Source organism: Acanthopagrus latus, chromosome 1, assembly GCF_904848185.1.
Source record: "Acanthopagrus latus isolate v.2019 chromosome 1, fAcaLat1.1, whole genome shotgun sequence".
Classification (NCBI taxonomy): domain Eukaryota; kingdom Metazoa; phylum Chordata; class Actinopteri; order Spariformes; family Sparidae; genus Acanthopagrus; species Acanthopagrus latus.
In genome coordinates this window covers 23102884-23118087 of record NC_051039.1, presented here as the reverse complement: position 1 = coordinate 23118087, position 15204 = coordinate 23102884, and the positions used below count along the sequence as shown (strand labels likewise).

At 42.4% G+C, this 15204-nt stretch overlaps 3 protein-coding genes across 7 annotated transcripts; 2 read left to right on the top strand and 1 right to left on the bottom strand.

The window, feature by feature from the left end:
- Window positions 1-56: 56 nt before the first annotated feature.
- Window positions 57-1753, top strand: c1h19orf53 (chromosome 1 C19orf53 homolog). The gene is made up of 3 exons (XM_037098142.1): window positions 57-213; window positions 1024-1079; window positions 1202-1753. The coding sequence occupies exons 1-3, from the start codon at window positions 123-125 to the stop codon at window positions 1346-1348; spliced, it is 294 nt and encodes a 97-aa protein (XP_036954037.1). The 5' UTR covers window positions 57-122; the 3' UTR covers window positions 1349-1753.
- A 1026-nt stretch (window positions 1754-2779) lies between these two features.
- si:ch211-196h16.12 (regulator of G-protein signaling 5) lies at window positions 2780-6991 on the bottom strand. 3 transcript variants are annotated; one of them, XM_037097823.1, is made up of 8 exons: window positions 6855-6991; window positions 5105-5215; window positions 4876-4975; window positions 4702-4768; window positions 4528-4584; window positions 4385-4437; window positions 3608-3762; window positions 2780-3460 (listed from the first exon to the last, which is right to left on the bottom strand). In XM_037097823.1, exons 4-8 carry the CDS (start codon window positions 4743-4745, stop codon window positions 3293-3295), a joined length of 477 nt encoding a protein of 158 aa, XP_036953718.1. In that variant the 5' UTR covers window positions 4746-4768; window positions 4876-4975; window positions 5105-5215; window positions 6855-6991; the 3' UTR covers window positions 2780-3292. The 3 variants fall into 3 exon arrangements, with proteins under 3 accessions (XP_036953718.1, XP_036953651.1, XP_036953584.1); XM_037097756.1 differs by having other exon boundaries at window positions 6738-6861; XM_037097689.1 differs by having other exon boundaries at window positions 6747-6860.
- Window positions 6878-14679, top strand: LOC119018880 (calcium-binding mitochondrial carrier protein SCaMC-3-like). Of its 3 annotated transcripts, none has more exons than XM_037097014.1 (11): window positions 6878-7014; window positions 8133-8408; window positions 10363-10486; window positions 10618-10705; window positions 11094-11205; window positions 11517-11675; window positions 11838-11990; window positions 12628-12738; window positions 12850-13017; window positions 13101-13248; window positions 13458-14679. In XM_037097014.1, exons 2-11 carry the CDS (start codon window positions 8214-8216, stop codon window positions 13667-13669), a joined length of 1470 nt encoding a protein of 489 aa, XP_036952909.1. In that variant the 5' UTR covers window positions 6878-7014; window positions 8133-8213; the 3' UTR covers window positions 13670-14679. The 3 variants fall into 3 exon arrangements, with proteins under 3 accessions (XP_036952909.1, XP_036952816.1, XP_036952988.1); XM_037096921.1 differs by lacking the exon at window positions 6878-7014 and adding an exon at window positions 7186-7320; XM_037097093.1 differs by lacking the exons at window positions 6878-7014; window positions 8133-8408; window positions 10363-10486 and having other exon boundaries at window positions 10676-10705; window positions 11514-11675.
- The last annotated feature ends 525 nt before the right edge of the window (window positions 14680-15204 follow it).

Sequence of the window (15204 nt, the reverse complement as noted above, 5' to 3'; positions counted from 1 at the left end):
TAGCTTGTGTCTGAGACTTCCTGTAGGCGGCGATGTTGAAAGGAAGGAAGGGAGGATGAACACGACAATTTGAAGCGAAGAAGAAGAAAAAAAAAAGCTCTGTGTACTTCCGGTTAGCAAAAATGGCTCAAGGCTCGCAGAAGTTTAAAGCTCAGCGGCCAGGAGGCTCCAAAAAACCCCAACAGAACAAACAGAAAGGACCGAAGAAAGGAGGTAAGAATGAAAAACCTGACCTGTCGTTCACTGAGCTGCTGAAGAAGGTCTGGAAGTTATTTTTAGTCGAACAACATGAACATGTGACCTGCATGGAAACAGCCCAACACGCTGTAAGCGTGACTCCTGTGTGAATATTTACAGGGAAAATGATCAGGACAACAGGTGTGCTCCGTCCTCCAGAGTATTAACTAACTAAACGAAACATTTGAAGGCATGTGGCAGTAACACAGACACCCAATGAGTTCAGTTACTCGGTTATACTATCAAACTACTGAACTCAGGGACCAATGTGAGCCAAGGAACCAATATGTCTTTTTTTCTTTTTCTAGGACCGATGCTGATGGTGATTCGGAATTGATACAGATTTTCAGTGTCAAAATGTAGAAAAACAAGTGATGAATGTAACTACAGTCTTCAAGGTCCAACACTTCAGTAAAATGTTGTTGTACTCAAAATCCTTTTATAGTATTTCTATTTTCTGCTCATTTACGATTCCTCTCCTACATTTATTTGATAACCATAGTTACTTTGCAGACTGCAGATTGTTCAGTGATGATGCTCTGGTGTAGTCAGGTAAACCTTGGAGCTGTGACCTAAAAGGCTAAAGGAACAGTACCAAAGTAGAGACTGTTGTCTGGTACCACCAGCAGCTCACCATTCAGCGTACCTTTGTGCAATGTAAAGTATCTATGACATCCCAGGCTTATCACTTTCAGTGTGTGTGTTTATTAATAATTTGACACACAGTTGGTAGTAGCATTTGGAAATTTGACAGTGATATTGATATATTTCATTTCCATTCTAAAGGGAGGATCATTGCACCGAAGAAAGCTCAAGTTGTTCAGCAACAGAAGCTGAAGAAGGTGAGAACAAATTCAGTTTCTCTCAGCTTTTCTTCAGTTTTAAGAATTTAACAACGAAAACATCAGTGAAGGTTGACTGGTGACTCAGCTTAAACATGACCTCCTCTGCTGCTCCCTAAAAGGGTCTAGAGGTTGCCATCAGGAACAAGATTGAGCAGGAGGTGACCCAGAGGGCAAGTTCAAAACTCCACAAGCCACTGAGTTTGGTCAAAGGGACAGACGATAAAGGCAAACCAGGAGCTGCCAAGCCAGGAACCAGCTCCAAATAGGACCCGATGCATGGCCACTCACCTGCCGACCTGAGGATGACTGTGCTAGATTTAAGGACTTAGTCATGGTGTTGGTGACCTACATTGACACCATGACTCATATTGAAGATACATGCCAGCTGTCCTGTTGTTTCTGTATCCTGAATGTTCCTGAGGGCTCCTAGAAATAGATACCAATGACCGGTACTTTATTTTACAAAGAGTTATGTAAAATAAGAGAACAGATATTGTGAATATCTTGTGTGTGTCACTGGGCCATGCAGGTTACATAAACCTCCACTGGAGGGCACCACTGGACTTTATTGACTCTTATCTACTTTTTTTTTTTTTTTTTTTTTTTGCTGCTTTTTTGTTCTAAAAATCTGATAAATTGATTTCTAAAATAAATCTTGACGTTTATATTACCTTTTGCATTGTATTGCCTAGTTTTATTTCAGTCTGTCATGCTGTTATATGACTGTACTGAAAACAATTAATCATCAAAAGTGAGTGGAGAAAGTGGCTTGATATAATGTGTGATGTTTTAAATTGAAAAATGTTTTAGGTCATAGAGAAAACAGATTTGATTTTATTCAATAACCAATATTGGTATGGGGATGGACATTCATTGTGACCCCAGCAAAGCAAAATCAATGGCTTCAAAAGGCATATGATTTTAGAGGACTTCAGCTAAATCTAGCAAAGCTAAGATTCAGAAAAATGCACTTTCACACAGACAGTGTTGACACTCACAGGTGAATTTGCCACATAAGCCCATTTCTTTCAGTGCTGGAACAGCTGGTTTATCAGAAATGGCCTCATGGAGACCCCAGAGCTCCTAAAGGCAGGCTCTTTGTTGAATATCTGTGACCAGTTGTGGAGCTTTAAGAGTAATCAGTGCTATAGGAAAGCTTTGCTATTGAACTCCTGGTGAACAGTTGATGCTGATGCAGCGTAACCAGATATCATACTTTCCATACCACGCATTCTTCCATTCATGGCTAAACATGGTGCCTACATTACCCAGAATACAACTCAACCACCAACCATTCAGATTATTTGGTGTGTTATGCATAAATAAGCTAATGTAGCCTCTGAGACCCCACACCATGTAATTTAGGAGAAACCACAAGACTTTTTACATTTTCAAATTTCTAGTCCTCAGCCCCAATCATCAGTGACTCAAGTGACATCACTTTGGGCAGTATATTAGTATCTGTGTAGCTATCTGGAGCCCCAGAAGGTGATATAAGCAACTTTCATGTAGAAGAAGTCCCCTTTCATATACTGTGTGTTTGAATTATTGAATTCAACAACCTAAACATGACCAGAGCAATATATCCAGGCAGCTCCAAAGAAAGCCTGTATTACATTTGACAAAAACAGAACAAGGTGACGTCGTTCAGCTGAAGTGTGCTTAAATAAACACCAGCATCTAAAGACCTGGATTTTGTCAAGGCCACTAACTTTGATACAGATTGACTCTACAGCAAGTTAGCCAGTGATAAGGCTGAACACAGTTTTAATGTCAACAAATGCTCTCAAGCAGCCTGCGGCAGAACACGTTTGACAGGCTTCTATTAGAACAAATATATTTACACATGTAGAATACTGAATACTGATGTGATTAAATACCACATGCAGGTTTCTCTTTTATGAGGTATTTATTACATCCTTTGTTGATATCACTTATAGCTTGTGCAGTCCAGAGGCACAATGTAGCTGCATCTACATTTAAGCATCATGCTTGAGGTTTCTGTGTGAGACTTTCTAACTACCTATGTTTGTAACTGATTGTCATTACAATAACAGCATGCATGCAGTGTATAAGGACCGCATATAGAAAATGATCACAAGACAAGCTAGTCGTTAGAATAACAAGTAAGATACAATCAACATGTCACGCAGTACAGATTCATCAGCGCTTATTTCTAAAGCAGGTCGGTGGTAACAATCAGCGTATGTTTAAAATTCCTTTATGGCCTCCATGCAGTGAGCAGAGCGCAGGAAACGAGGGAAGGAGTCTTTGGCCATCAAGTTGTAGATCCTCTGCTGTGCCTTGTCGAATGTGTCGGCACACAGAGAGTCCATCACGGCCAGCAGACTCTCCCGGGTCTCAGCGTCCAGGTTTACCTGAGAAAGAGACAGATAATCAGAAGAAACTCCCCCGTTAAAGTCTCCTCCTGCCTGTACACTTCACTGAGATCCATCCATAATTTTTTTTTTTTTAAACCATTCACACACTTTCTTCTCTTATATCGCACTCTCGTCTCTACCAACCTCCTGCGGGGCGTCGGTGTTGATAAACTGGCCGTAGATACTGCTGGCCTTGGTCTTTGAAGGAGAAACCCTGTAGTCCTCACAGGCCAGCCAGAACTCGAGGTTCTCCTCACTGAACTCTGAACGCAGGAACCCGCGAAACACCTGCAGACCACCTGGGAGAGAGGAACAAAGGAGAAAGAGAGGACAGGTCAGGTAAATCAACAAGTGAACAAATTGCAAGAAACTCCAATCAGAGCCTGTCATGCTTCTTCCATGTGGCCCTGTTGAGGGAAATGTCTGGAGAACTTGTACTGTATGTTCTGTAGATCTAATTATAAAGCTATGTTGACCACTGTCCAAAGAGAAACTCCAGTGATTTAGTGGTGCATGTCCACTAAGCGGGGGGACTCCTTTTATAAAAAAGATCAATATAAATGTCAAGCCTTAAATCCTACATCACATCACGATTGAGTATCAGTATGTAAGACATTCATTTATTTGTATATTCTTATATACTGTGTTTAATATTCAAGGTGCAATATGTAAGATTTTTTGTCAAAACCTTCAAATCAACTCAAATTATCAACAGAATTTGCAGTTTTGACAATATGTAGTTTTTATAATATGAAAACTTCATATTACTACTACAGTGGATAGATTAAGACAGAATATTATTATAAGGCAATCCAAATCATAGGACACTAGTAAACAGTTTAAAGACAGTTTATAGAGAGTAATAATAGTGTTATATGAGTGTGTATGATGCTATTATTAGAGTTATAAAATCTGTCTTACTTTTGGTGCTGAGCAGAGTTTCCATGTCCTGAAAAGCTTTTCCATCATGAACCCTGAGAAGAGAGACAGACACAACTCAGCTTCACAGTGACGACGGTCAGATGAGTGGACTTACTACTTATTTGAAACATGTTTCTCAGTACTTGTGCTTGTGGTGTGCGTCAGCCAGGTGGCTTAACTTCACCCGCATCTCTTTTGCCCTGAAACACACATGCGAGAAGAAGAAAAAAAAAAGAATAAACACTTCATAACACAAACTCTGCAATCACGTAATCACAATTCAGACAGAAAACATGATGACCCAGTTGTATACTCACTTCTCCAGACATGAGGAAGGCAGGGAGGAGAGCCCTTTACACATTGAGGTGTGTGGCTTGAGAAAACCTGCAAAGGGAGAATCAACAGATGGAGCTGTCTGTGACCACAGAAGACGTTTCTCATTCAGTCAGTGAAGCTCCCAATCTACAGTGTCCTGCTCTTATATAGTATACCTGTTTGATATCTGATCTGTCAGTCCACTCCCCTCAGACCAGCAGGTGTAGTGATGAGAGCTGAATGGAGGTGGTGTACGTGCTCACGGGCCATGTGGACCTGTCAACAGTACAAAGCAAGACAGCACACATACAATAATAGGGAAATGAAAGCAAGGGGACATCCAGTGTGTGGGAGTGTGTTTGGTAAGGGATCACTGGTAGACCTTAAAGTCAGTCATTAACAAACCTGGATTGGCCCTTAGAGTGTTTATCAGAGGTGAATAGAGTGATGAGGGAGGAGCGGGTGGACGGGCAGCAGCAGGATGGAGAAGCCGGTGTTACATGTTGATGGATAAGGCTGAGGGTATAGATAAAAGACAGAACACCTGTCGGGATCATTACATTTAGTGTCTCTGCATTAACAGTAACACCATTATACTCTCCTGTCTCCTGTTATTTTCCTTACTGGAAAATGATTATGTTGTTTTGGAAAAGAAATTCAAACTCAGAGTTTTAATATTTACAGTATTACTGAGGTGTTACAGGTGTTACTTGTTAACCTCTGTCTCTCTGAAGTCAATGCTTCTATCATTGCAAATGAGGGTGTATCAAGGACAAAGGGTTCTCTGTTCATACTGAAATTTAACATTTTGTGACCACTGATGTGGAAACCTGAAGCCTCCAGTGATCATACGGGAACAGACATCCTTGATACAGCAGTCAAATTTATAAAATGGAACATATAAAATGAAATAATGTACATACTATTAATCAAATATTAATATTTTATATCTTTCAGTGTGTCTGAAGGCGATGCAGTGAAATCAACATGTAAAAATACTTGAAATACACTAGAAAAGGTGCAGCTTTTACTTTAAAGTGCAAAAGTCTAATTAGCAGATATACCGTAGGCCACATATTAGATTATAGGATTATTACTGATTCAGTCACTTGCATTTTATTTGCATATGCTTTATTCCATCAAGAAGAAAAACATTGGCATGGTAGCAATTGGGGAGAGACAAACAAATGTCTGATGATGTTTGAATTGTGCCACATATGATGTTTGTCCATCTAAAAGTTAATTTCGCAAATCAGGCAAGTTACTATGTATATGTAAATATAGTAAAGTATCGTTTAGCTTTGTGTGAAACTGCTCAGTGAACTATATCATCTCACACAAGATGAGTTGTGCCATGTAAAATGCTCAGTAAACTACAATCATTTCACTCAACGCACATCATCAACATGGCTGTCAACTCGGCACAGAGTGTGTAAAAAGGTGAAAACCACAACAAGACTGAACATGTGGTCGACTGCAGTTATGTGAAAGGAGAGTAAGTCTTTGGCTAATGTACAGGAACGGCTCTACAAGGTCTCAGTTATGGGTTTCGGTGAACGTGAAAAGAAAAAAAACATCTGTTGGGGTTACAGTCCTCCTGATTATGTATTTTCACAGTCTAATACCTGATTCGTTTCTTGACAAACCGCTATCTTCTAGAGACAAACATCATATGTGCATTATTCAAATGGGATTTTAAAAAAAATAAAAAATAAAAAAACTGTCTCTCGCTGCTCACTCCCATGCATATTTCTTCTGAAATAAGGTCCAAAGGTGGTCCATAATATTTAATGAGTTAATGATCGTATAAACAACAATTTGTTGTTGTTGTTGTTTGGGGGGGCTGTGGCCCTGGTCAATGTGATTGTAAGTATTTGTGAATAATAAACGATGGCTTATCTATAAGTGTCCACTACAAGACAAGAGTAAATGCCAGCCACAGACTGTACACTGTTCAAACACAGCGTCCTCAGTGTCCCGGCATGTTAATATCCAGTAGATCCTCCACACACACACACACACACACACACACACACACGGCTCTGACACTTGGCCGTCAGCAGGCTTCTCCGGCTGTTTTCTCTCTTCCTGCTTCCTCAACAAGAGTCGCTGTGAAATCTTCAGCACGGTGAGGTCACCAGCGGTGAACACGGACCCTTTCTAGAACTGCTGGATCGAGAAGGGAGCTGCTGCTTGTCCGGTGTCAGATCCGGGTCCTGGTCCCGGTGTACTGAGCTCCGGACCCGCTTCTGTCGAGTCCTGCTGCTCCGCATCCCGCAGCATGGGCGGCGGGTCGGGCTGGAGATAAACACACAGTGAGTCACCAAGTGTTCCCGTGCGTTTTATTATTAGACCATAACAGCGTCCATAGGAGTGAGAGGATCAGGTTTAACGAGGTCGTGGCTGCTCACGGACGCTCGTGGTGTTCTTGTGTTTTGTGCGTCAGTCTGCGCGAGATCGAGCAGCAATGCGGGATTATCGATAATCGATCGTTTCTCCGAACATAATCGCTCCCCCACCGCGGAACATCTGGCGAATCCAAGACATTCCACAGGCGTAGAAAAGAAAGATTGCCTTGTCTGAATGATCGAAACAGACGAAGAGGACGAACACAGAAACTGGTAATCTGACTTTTTGAGGCAAGATGTCGACCTGATGCCCTGTTGAGACTTGGGACGAAATAGTAGGAACACACGTTACAGTCAGTGTAACCATAGCAACTATAATGTATCTCTGACATAGACTCATTTTTTTGTGAGCCCTTAAAGGTCTAGTGTGTAGGCTTTAGGGTCAGAAGTGGAATATCATTTTCATTTCAGTGTTTTCGCTCATGTATAATCACCTTGTACCAGGCAGCAGTTTGCTTGTTGCCTGAATGAGCCCTCTGTATCTACAGAGGGAGCCATGATGGTGAACATTCAGTCCAAGAACGCTCACCCGGGGCATATATTAAGGAGTTTCCAACTTCCAGGTTTACTTCCTGGTTGTGCAGCCCACTCAGTGTACACAGTAGTGTTTCTCCCACTGCAAGGTGACTTTACATTGTGATGACAGCACTTGAATAACGTTGTTTATAAAAATATGAAACCAATGTGGAACAGAAATTCAAACCAGAATGAGTCATAATTGACCTTGTTTGCTGTCAAGGTGTTTTGTCAGCCTCTTTTAAACTACTAAAATTTAGCTAGGGATATGGGATATGGGCACATGCTATGTGTGTTTGTGTGGATATGCAATAAAAGATGAAATGCATTTCATGACTGTAGTGGATCCAATACCATGAGTGACCACTGGGGCAAATTAGGGAGTGAGGCTGAGCGGTGCCGTCATGTCCAGGCCTAAATAACACATTGTTGGCAGGCCCTCTGCTGTATAATCCTCCATGTTGCACTGCCCTGTTTATCCCGCAACATTTCCTCTTCCGCTTTGGCAGGTCTAAGGACTGTTCTGTCAGGCTGTGGTGACTGAACTGATGCCGCTGTATCCCATCAGCTGACTCTGACTAGCACCAGCTATGGCACCCCCATGGACTTGGTTCCCTTGGGCGCACTGCCAGAGCAGCGGGTCTCCCGGTCCGGGCAAGGAGAGGGAGAAGCGCTGGGCTGAGCTGTTCGATCAGCTGGACCTCAACAAAGATGGACACATCGACATCAGTGAACTGCGGGCAGGGCTGGCAGGCCGGGGGCTTACCAAGGGCTCCCTGGAGAGGGTAAGACAGCAGGACACAGAGGACACCACACAGGGACATGTATCCTAACTGGGCCACAGAAAACCTTCATTTATTTTTGATTAGAACTTCAACCAGAGCTGGTATGTTTGCTGTCATTTGCTCCTCGGTTCGTGACAGAACCATGTTGTGTGTGTGTTTGTGTGTGTGTATTTGTGAGACAGACAGGGTGTTCACAGGGATTTGCTTCTCTAATAGTAAATCAGAGGACCCACGGATCTGACAGGCGTGCGTCCAGTGAGGGCCTGTGAGATCCTTGGCTGTTCCCTCCGCTCCGCTGCTGCTGTTTGTGCAACAGCAGAAGTCACGGACATCAACAGCAGAGCTTTATTGTGAATACACACAGTCTGTCACCCTCCTCTCAGTCTGTCTTTGACTGTTTGTTCTGGTAAAAAAGTGTGTGGGTCAGCAAGAAGACTCACTGTCATGTTCTCACTATGTGTGTGTGTGTGTGTGTGTGCACGCATGTGTGTCTGTGTGTATAAATCTGTGTGTATGTACACATGTAAAGGGCAGCCTGGTGTCTATTTTTGTACAAGGAGCAGGATTTTGTAAGATGAGAACGCTAACCTTTCTCTTAGACTTTTTTCACATATGGATCAATGGCCAGAGTGTCAATATTTTCATGTGTACCAAGTCTTCTTGGTTATGTTGGAAATCTTTACTCCACTCTACTTATTGCGTATAGTTTAACAGTGATCCCAATACTTTCGGAAGAGATTTAAGTAATGGGACTGGATCACAGGTGAAAATACCTTTTTCAGAATGATCAATGAGATTCAGTTCATATGAAATACAGACTGCATATTGTTTATATGCATTTTTCTAAATGTTTAAAAAATGCTATTACTGGTTTTGATTAACAAGAAGGCCTGAATATAATATTATAAACAACTGCAGTATGTGCATGTTTTGAAGTTCAAGAGGCAAATTAATTAAATTATCAGGGTGTTCAACACTTTTTCATGTTGGTCATTTCTCGCCGGCACAACATGCTGTAGCATCACTTGTCCAACAGATGGCAAAGCAGAGGAATATTAAAAGACTACAGACCCGAGGGCAGTCTTGTAGTTGTGGCGCTCAGCTCTGTATTGTCCCTGACAGCTGAGGAAAACCTGTGCTGTTTTACAGAATTGATCATACATTATTTATTAATTAACACAACAGAGGCTCACAATTATAAAGAGCACCAGCTGCATTAGGTGGGGCGTCAGTGCACAGAAAATCATGATACATTTAAGGGCATTCTAGAGGGCACTTCGTCATGTTTTATCTACCATAAGGACGTCCAAGAGAGCACTTTTGCAGCATTTCTTCCAATATGGGGACACGCCAGCCCAAGTCCACCAGCACTTCAAAACAAACACAAAAAAACAGAAGTAAAACAGTTGTAACACTTCTAACAATGGATGATTAAAACCATGATAACACTGAAAATAAAAAAAGTAATGAGTACATTCAAATGGAGCAGTGCTATGCAATGACAAGAATAAAGTACAGTGTACTTAAAAAGAAATGAATTAATGGAAAAATGTAAACACCTTAATAGGAAAGCCTCTCAATGAAATTGTGTGTGTAACAGTGATTTTAAAGAGGATGCTGATAAATCCAGCCTAAGTTTGTCAGCCATGTCATTCCACAGCTGAGGAGCCCAACAGCAAATGCTCGGCACCCTCTTGTCTTCAAGCGTGGGTGTCAGCAGGTCCATGTCGTCAGCAGGCTGAAAGATATATTTTTGTCCTTCTACCAGTAAGAAAGAAAAGCCCATCAGCTCTCTGACATGGCATGATATGACAGATGAAGATTCAGACTCTAATCTATAAAGCAGTTGTTGCACCAACATTCTGGATGAGAATAACATGAGTGACATATTTTCTGTCCCTGACCAGCCGGACTTTTGTTCGTCATTATCTGCTCTGGCTCTGTCTGTTTTCAGATGGTGAAGGCTGGGGACACCAACCAGGATGGAGTGCTGGACTTTGAAGAGTTCACGCAGTATCTTCGCGCTCACGAAAAACAGCTTAAAATCATGTTTCGTAACCTGGACAGAAACAATGACGGTGTGTACTGGCCCACAGTAAAAAGCTGAAATAATAACTGATGTCACCATTGGATCAAAATGTTTGTATAGAGATCATTTCTCCCCCTCGTCACTCTCATAACTCTCCCTCTTACTGGTGGATCTGTGCAGGTCAGATAGATGCGGCGGAGATCCAGCACTCTCTCCGTGCCATCGGTGTGAACATTAGCCTGAAAGATGCCACCAGGATTTTGCAAAGGTCTGCTAACAGTATGTTGTGTCTGATATGGGAGGTGGGGAAAACTTTCAATGGCTCAATTATAAAACAGCACCTGAAAAATCCTGCATAGTATACCTTTAAATGGCTTGCATAGCAAGAGAAGGTCAAGCGTTTTTTGCGATTACAGTGATTGTGTTTAAAACCTAGTTGCATGTAGTTACATTCAGTCTTTCTGTTGGGTCAGATCATGGGAAAAGCATGAAGCATTCTCTGATACACTGTTATACAGCCAAGGCATTAAAAGATTTCTCAATGCCATTTTTTAAACATAAGCAAATGATTGATTATACCCTCTGTAACTCGCTGTGTGCCTTAATGGTTATACTGTCCACAAATTTCAGGACTTGTTTATGTGTTTGTCGCTCAGAATGGACAAAGACGGTACCATGACCATCGACTGGGATGAGTGGCGGGACTACTTCCTGTTCAACCCTCTCAGTAACATGGAGGAGGTGGCACGCTACTGGAAACGCTCAATGGTGAGGTCACACTCATCCTTGAACAGGTGTATCTCTAAATAATGACACGGTTGGGTTAAAGCAAGTGTCTGTTGATTAATGCTTGCCAAAGAAATGCACATGCACATGCACATGCAGACGTTCCAGTCGACAATCAATAACAGTAATTAATTTACTGTCAGCTACAAAAACTGGATTTTAAAAGGAAATTGTCCTCTCATGTACAGTTCTGTGTCAACTGTTTCACCTCTGACAGATCTTTTGGAACTATTTACTTCCCGTTTATTGTTCTAATGTCTGATCCTCATTCAACCCACCACTGGTTTTAGTAGATGTTGGATATCGGTGAGCAGCTGACAGTCCCAGATGAGTTCTCTGAGGAGGAGAAGAAGTCTGGCTATGTGTGGCGGCAGCTGATGGCTGGAGCCATGGCTGGGTCTGTGTCTCGGACTGGGACCGCCCCCTTAGACCGGCTCAAAGTCTTCCGGCAGGTCAGTCAGGGACGGTTATGATTTCATCTCTTAGATCAGCCTCATTCATGTGTCACTGGTCATGTGTGAATGTTCTCTGTTTATCTTTGCTTTTTTGGCAGAGAGCTTTTGAGATTAAACTGTGACTGTTTGACACAAAGTGCGCCTCTCTGACTCCGACAGGTTCACGGCTCCAGTGATTTCAAAGGGAACGTGCAGAGCGGTTTTCGGTACATGGTCAATGAAGGAGGACTGCAGTCATTGTGGAGGGGCAACGGGATCAATGTTCTTAAAATTGCCCCAGAAACTGCTATCAAGTTCACAGCTTATGAACAGGTAAAGAATGCCTGTGACCTTTCACTTTGTGTTTTTTTTGTTTGTTTTATTCATTTGTTCGTATTAATACACTACTGAAGACTGTGTCTTTTTCTCTTGACTCTTTGCTCAGTCAGGTGTTACAGATTAGATTAGATTAGATTCCATTAGATGTCATTGTACAAGTACAGAAACAACAAAATGCAGTTTAGAAGTACTTTTTAGGAGTATTTCAACACTTTAGGAAATGTGCTCTACTGCACTATTAATAGAGTTGAGACGAGAAGATTGGTGCTAGTCTTTTGTCTATACTCTTAATAAGAAGCTAACTGGCAGCACTGTTATCTTATTTTAGAGACTGGAAACAGGGACACAGCTCCACTAGGTGCCCACTAATGTCACAATGACAATTAGACTCTAGGAAGACTCTGCTCCTGGCAATCTGACACACATCTAATCCCCATAAAAAGTACTATGTGCTGTTTTTCGACTGGACAATCGACACATTGGTACGCTTAATGTGTTGCCTTTTGGCTGAGCCGATAAAGCTGTGTCCCCCTTACTCAAGTAACTCAATTCTCTGTCATCATTTTGTCTGTGATTTCAACTAATTCAAATGTTTACCTCATCCTTTCCTTTGCTCTATAACTCCGCATAGATCAAGACTGTGATGCGTGGCAGTAATGAAAGAAATCTGAGGGTTCATGAGAGGTTTGTTGCCGGCTCCCTGGCCGGAGCTACAGCTCAGACTGCCATCTACCCAATGGAGGTAATATCAGGGTAATACACACATAGAAACATTCACGTAGCGTAATGAAAACACACTTTCTGGGTCACACGATGAGTGAAATGACTGACGTTCCCTTCCTGTTCCCCGCAGGTGCTGAAGACCCGTCTCACGCTAAGAAAAACAGGCCAATACTCAGGAATAGCAGACTGTGTCAGACAGATGTTACAGAGAGAGGGTGTCCCGGCCTTCTACAAAGGCTACTTACCCAACATGCTGAGTATTGTCCCTTACGCTGGCATCGACCTGGCTGTCTATGAGGTCAGAGAGACGTGTGAGTGCGCAGCTTTCAGAGCGCATCTCCTTTTTGTGTTTACCTCCTTCTCACTCCCTCTGTTCAACAGACTCTGAAGTTTTCCTGGCTGAACAGGAACAGGGGTTTAGCTGACCCGGGGGTTATGGTGCTGGTCGGCTGCGGTGCCGTCTCCAGCACCTGCGGACAGCTGGCAAGTTACCCGCTGGCACTGATCCGCACCCGAATGCAGGCACAAGGTCAGAATCACTGTGGTTATACTCTAATATAGATTCAGATGAGTCACAAATGACAGGGAAAAAACTACATCAAGTGTCTGAGTGAACTTACTGTTTCTCCACCAATTTCTGCCATTTTATTTTAGATATTTATTAACTGATTTTTGTTTCCTGATTGCTTTGTGACACCTGTGGTAACGGGTGGAGTCTTGTTTTTCCTCCCCCATCAGTTTCGGTGAAGGGAGCCCCTAAACCCTCCATGTTGGCCTTGCTCCACAACATCGTGACCCAGGAGGGCGTGGCCGGACTTTATCGAGGAATCTCCCCAAACCTACTGAAAGTCATCCCGGCCGTCAGCGTGTCCTATGTGGTCTACGAATACACAAGGATACTCCTGGGAGTGGACATCGAGGGTAGGAGGGGTGGGAAAGGGAAGGAATAGAACAAGGTGACATGGTTTGTAGTGGCTTTTAACTCCAAGCACGCACAAATCTTTTGGCATTGCATGAGGAAACGGGCCCTGACTGTGGATGAGATGACTGGATGGAGAATGAACCGAGGAAGTAAAAGAAAAAAAACAAGAGATCGTCATGATGTGTGACCTGGTCTGAACTGGCAGCTGCTGTGATGAGTTTCATGAGCGAAACTTTGCGTTGCAGCGCATGCCGGCAGTTGTGTGAAAGCTAATCAGCTAGCCTCCTGCTACTGCACTGACTTGACGGATGAAGACTTGCATGAACATGCGTGAGAACGAGCAAAACCAGACATGGGAGCATTGTTACATTCCTACAGCGTTATCTTTTCTCCTAGGTGGTATATAGCGAAGATAAAGGACTGATAGGAGGACTGAACCTGTTTCTGGAGGGGAACCTGAAGCCGCTGGAGTTACAGAGGCACGACTTTGGCTAACTTGGCTTAAACATGTGTTATAGATACTAAAGCATAGAGAAATTTATAAAACAACACAAAGTTACTGAACTTTTGAATGAGAACTTGAATGGCTGATAAGGAAAAAAGAAGAGACACTGTCAGTCTTCTCTTACCTGGAAGGAAAGCTGTGGAAAGCACACCAATGGATTTATATTTTACTGGAGTGAAACTGCCAAAGCCATACTGAGAAGCATTAAGGACTCATAACAACCTCTCATGCGAAATGTTCATATTTTATCAGTGTTCTCGGCTCAGAGACGTGTTTGTGTCTGTTCTCTCTTGCTTGAAAGACACTACAGGGTCCAGAGCCACATAGTATTTTCATCAACTGTATACGCACAATGTCCAGGTTTAACACTCTGCTAAGACTTAACTTTAGAGCAAGAAACAACAACAAAGGAGATTAAATGCCAACGTACATTTTTTTTATGTTTGAGTATTTATTATGGAATGTGCAAATAAATGGATGCATGGTGCTGCTTTTGTTAAATAAATGCCTCCTTGAGCTTTTTTGCACTGATACTTCAAAGTATTTGGTGAATGCCACTGTATTCACCCTGTAGCTTTCAGTCACAATGTAACTGGAGCTAAGAAGCTCAGCTACTGCCACTCTGTTACTAATCACTGTTAGGTTGACTGAGGAGCTCTGGCTGTGCATTATATTGATCATGTGAGCAAATCCAACTGTAATGGCAAAAGACACAGCTCGTGTGCAATTTGACCTCATGGTGTCCCAGCAAATGTTACTGCAAGAATTTTTTATGTCTTTAAAGTGAAACTCTCACTAAAATGCAACTTAGGCTTTTTTGTGAATGTATGTGAGTCAAACCCTCCTGTGAAAGCATAATTACGATGAAAGAGGCACTTTTAAGATTTACTGGGTTTTTTTTTTCGTTTTCGGGCTCAAACTCATTTCCAATGGGAGTGCTACGGGCACTTTTTTTATGATGGCATCAAAATCTCTATTTTTAAAACACTAAGAAGGTTCGACACAACATGAAACTTTGCTCGTAGTATCACCAGGGTCTCTACACATGAACTCGAGCA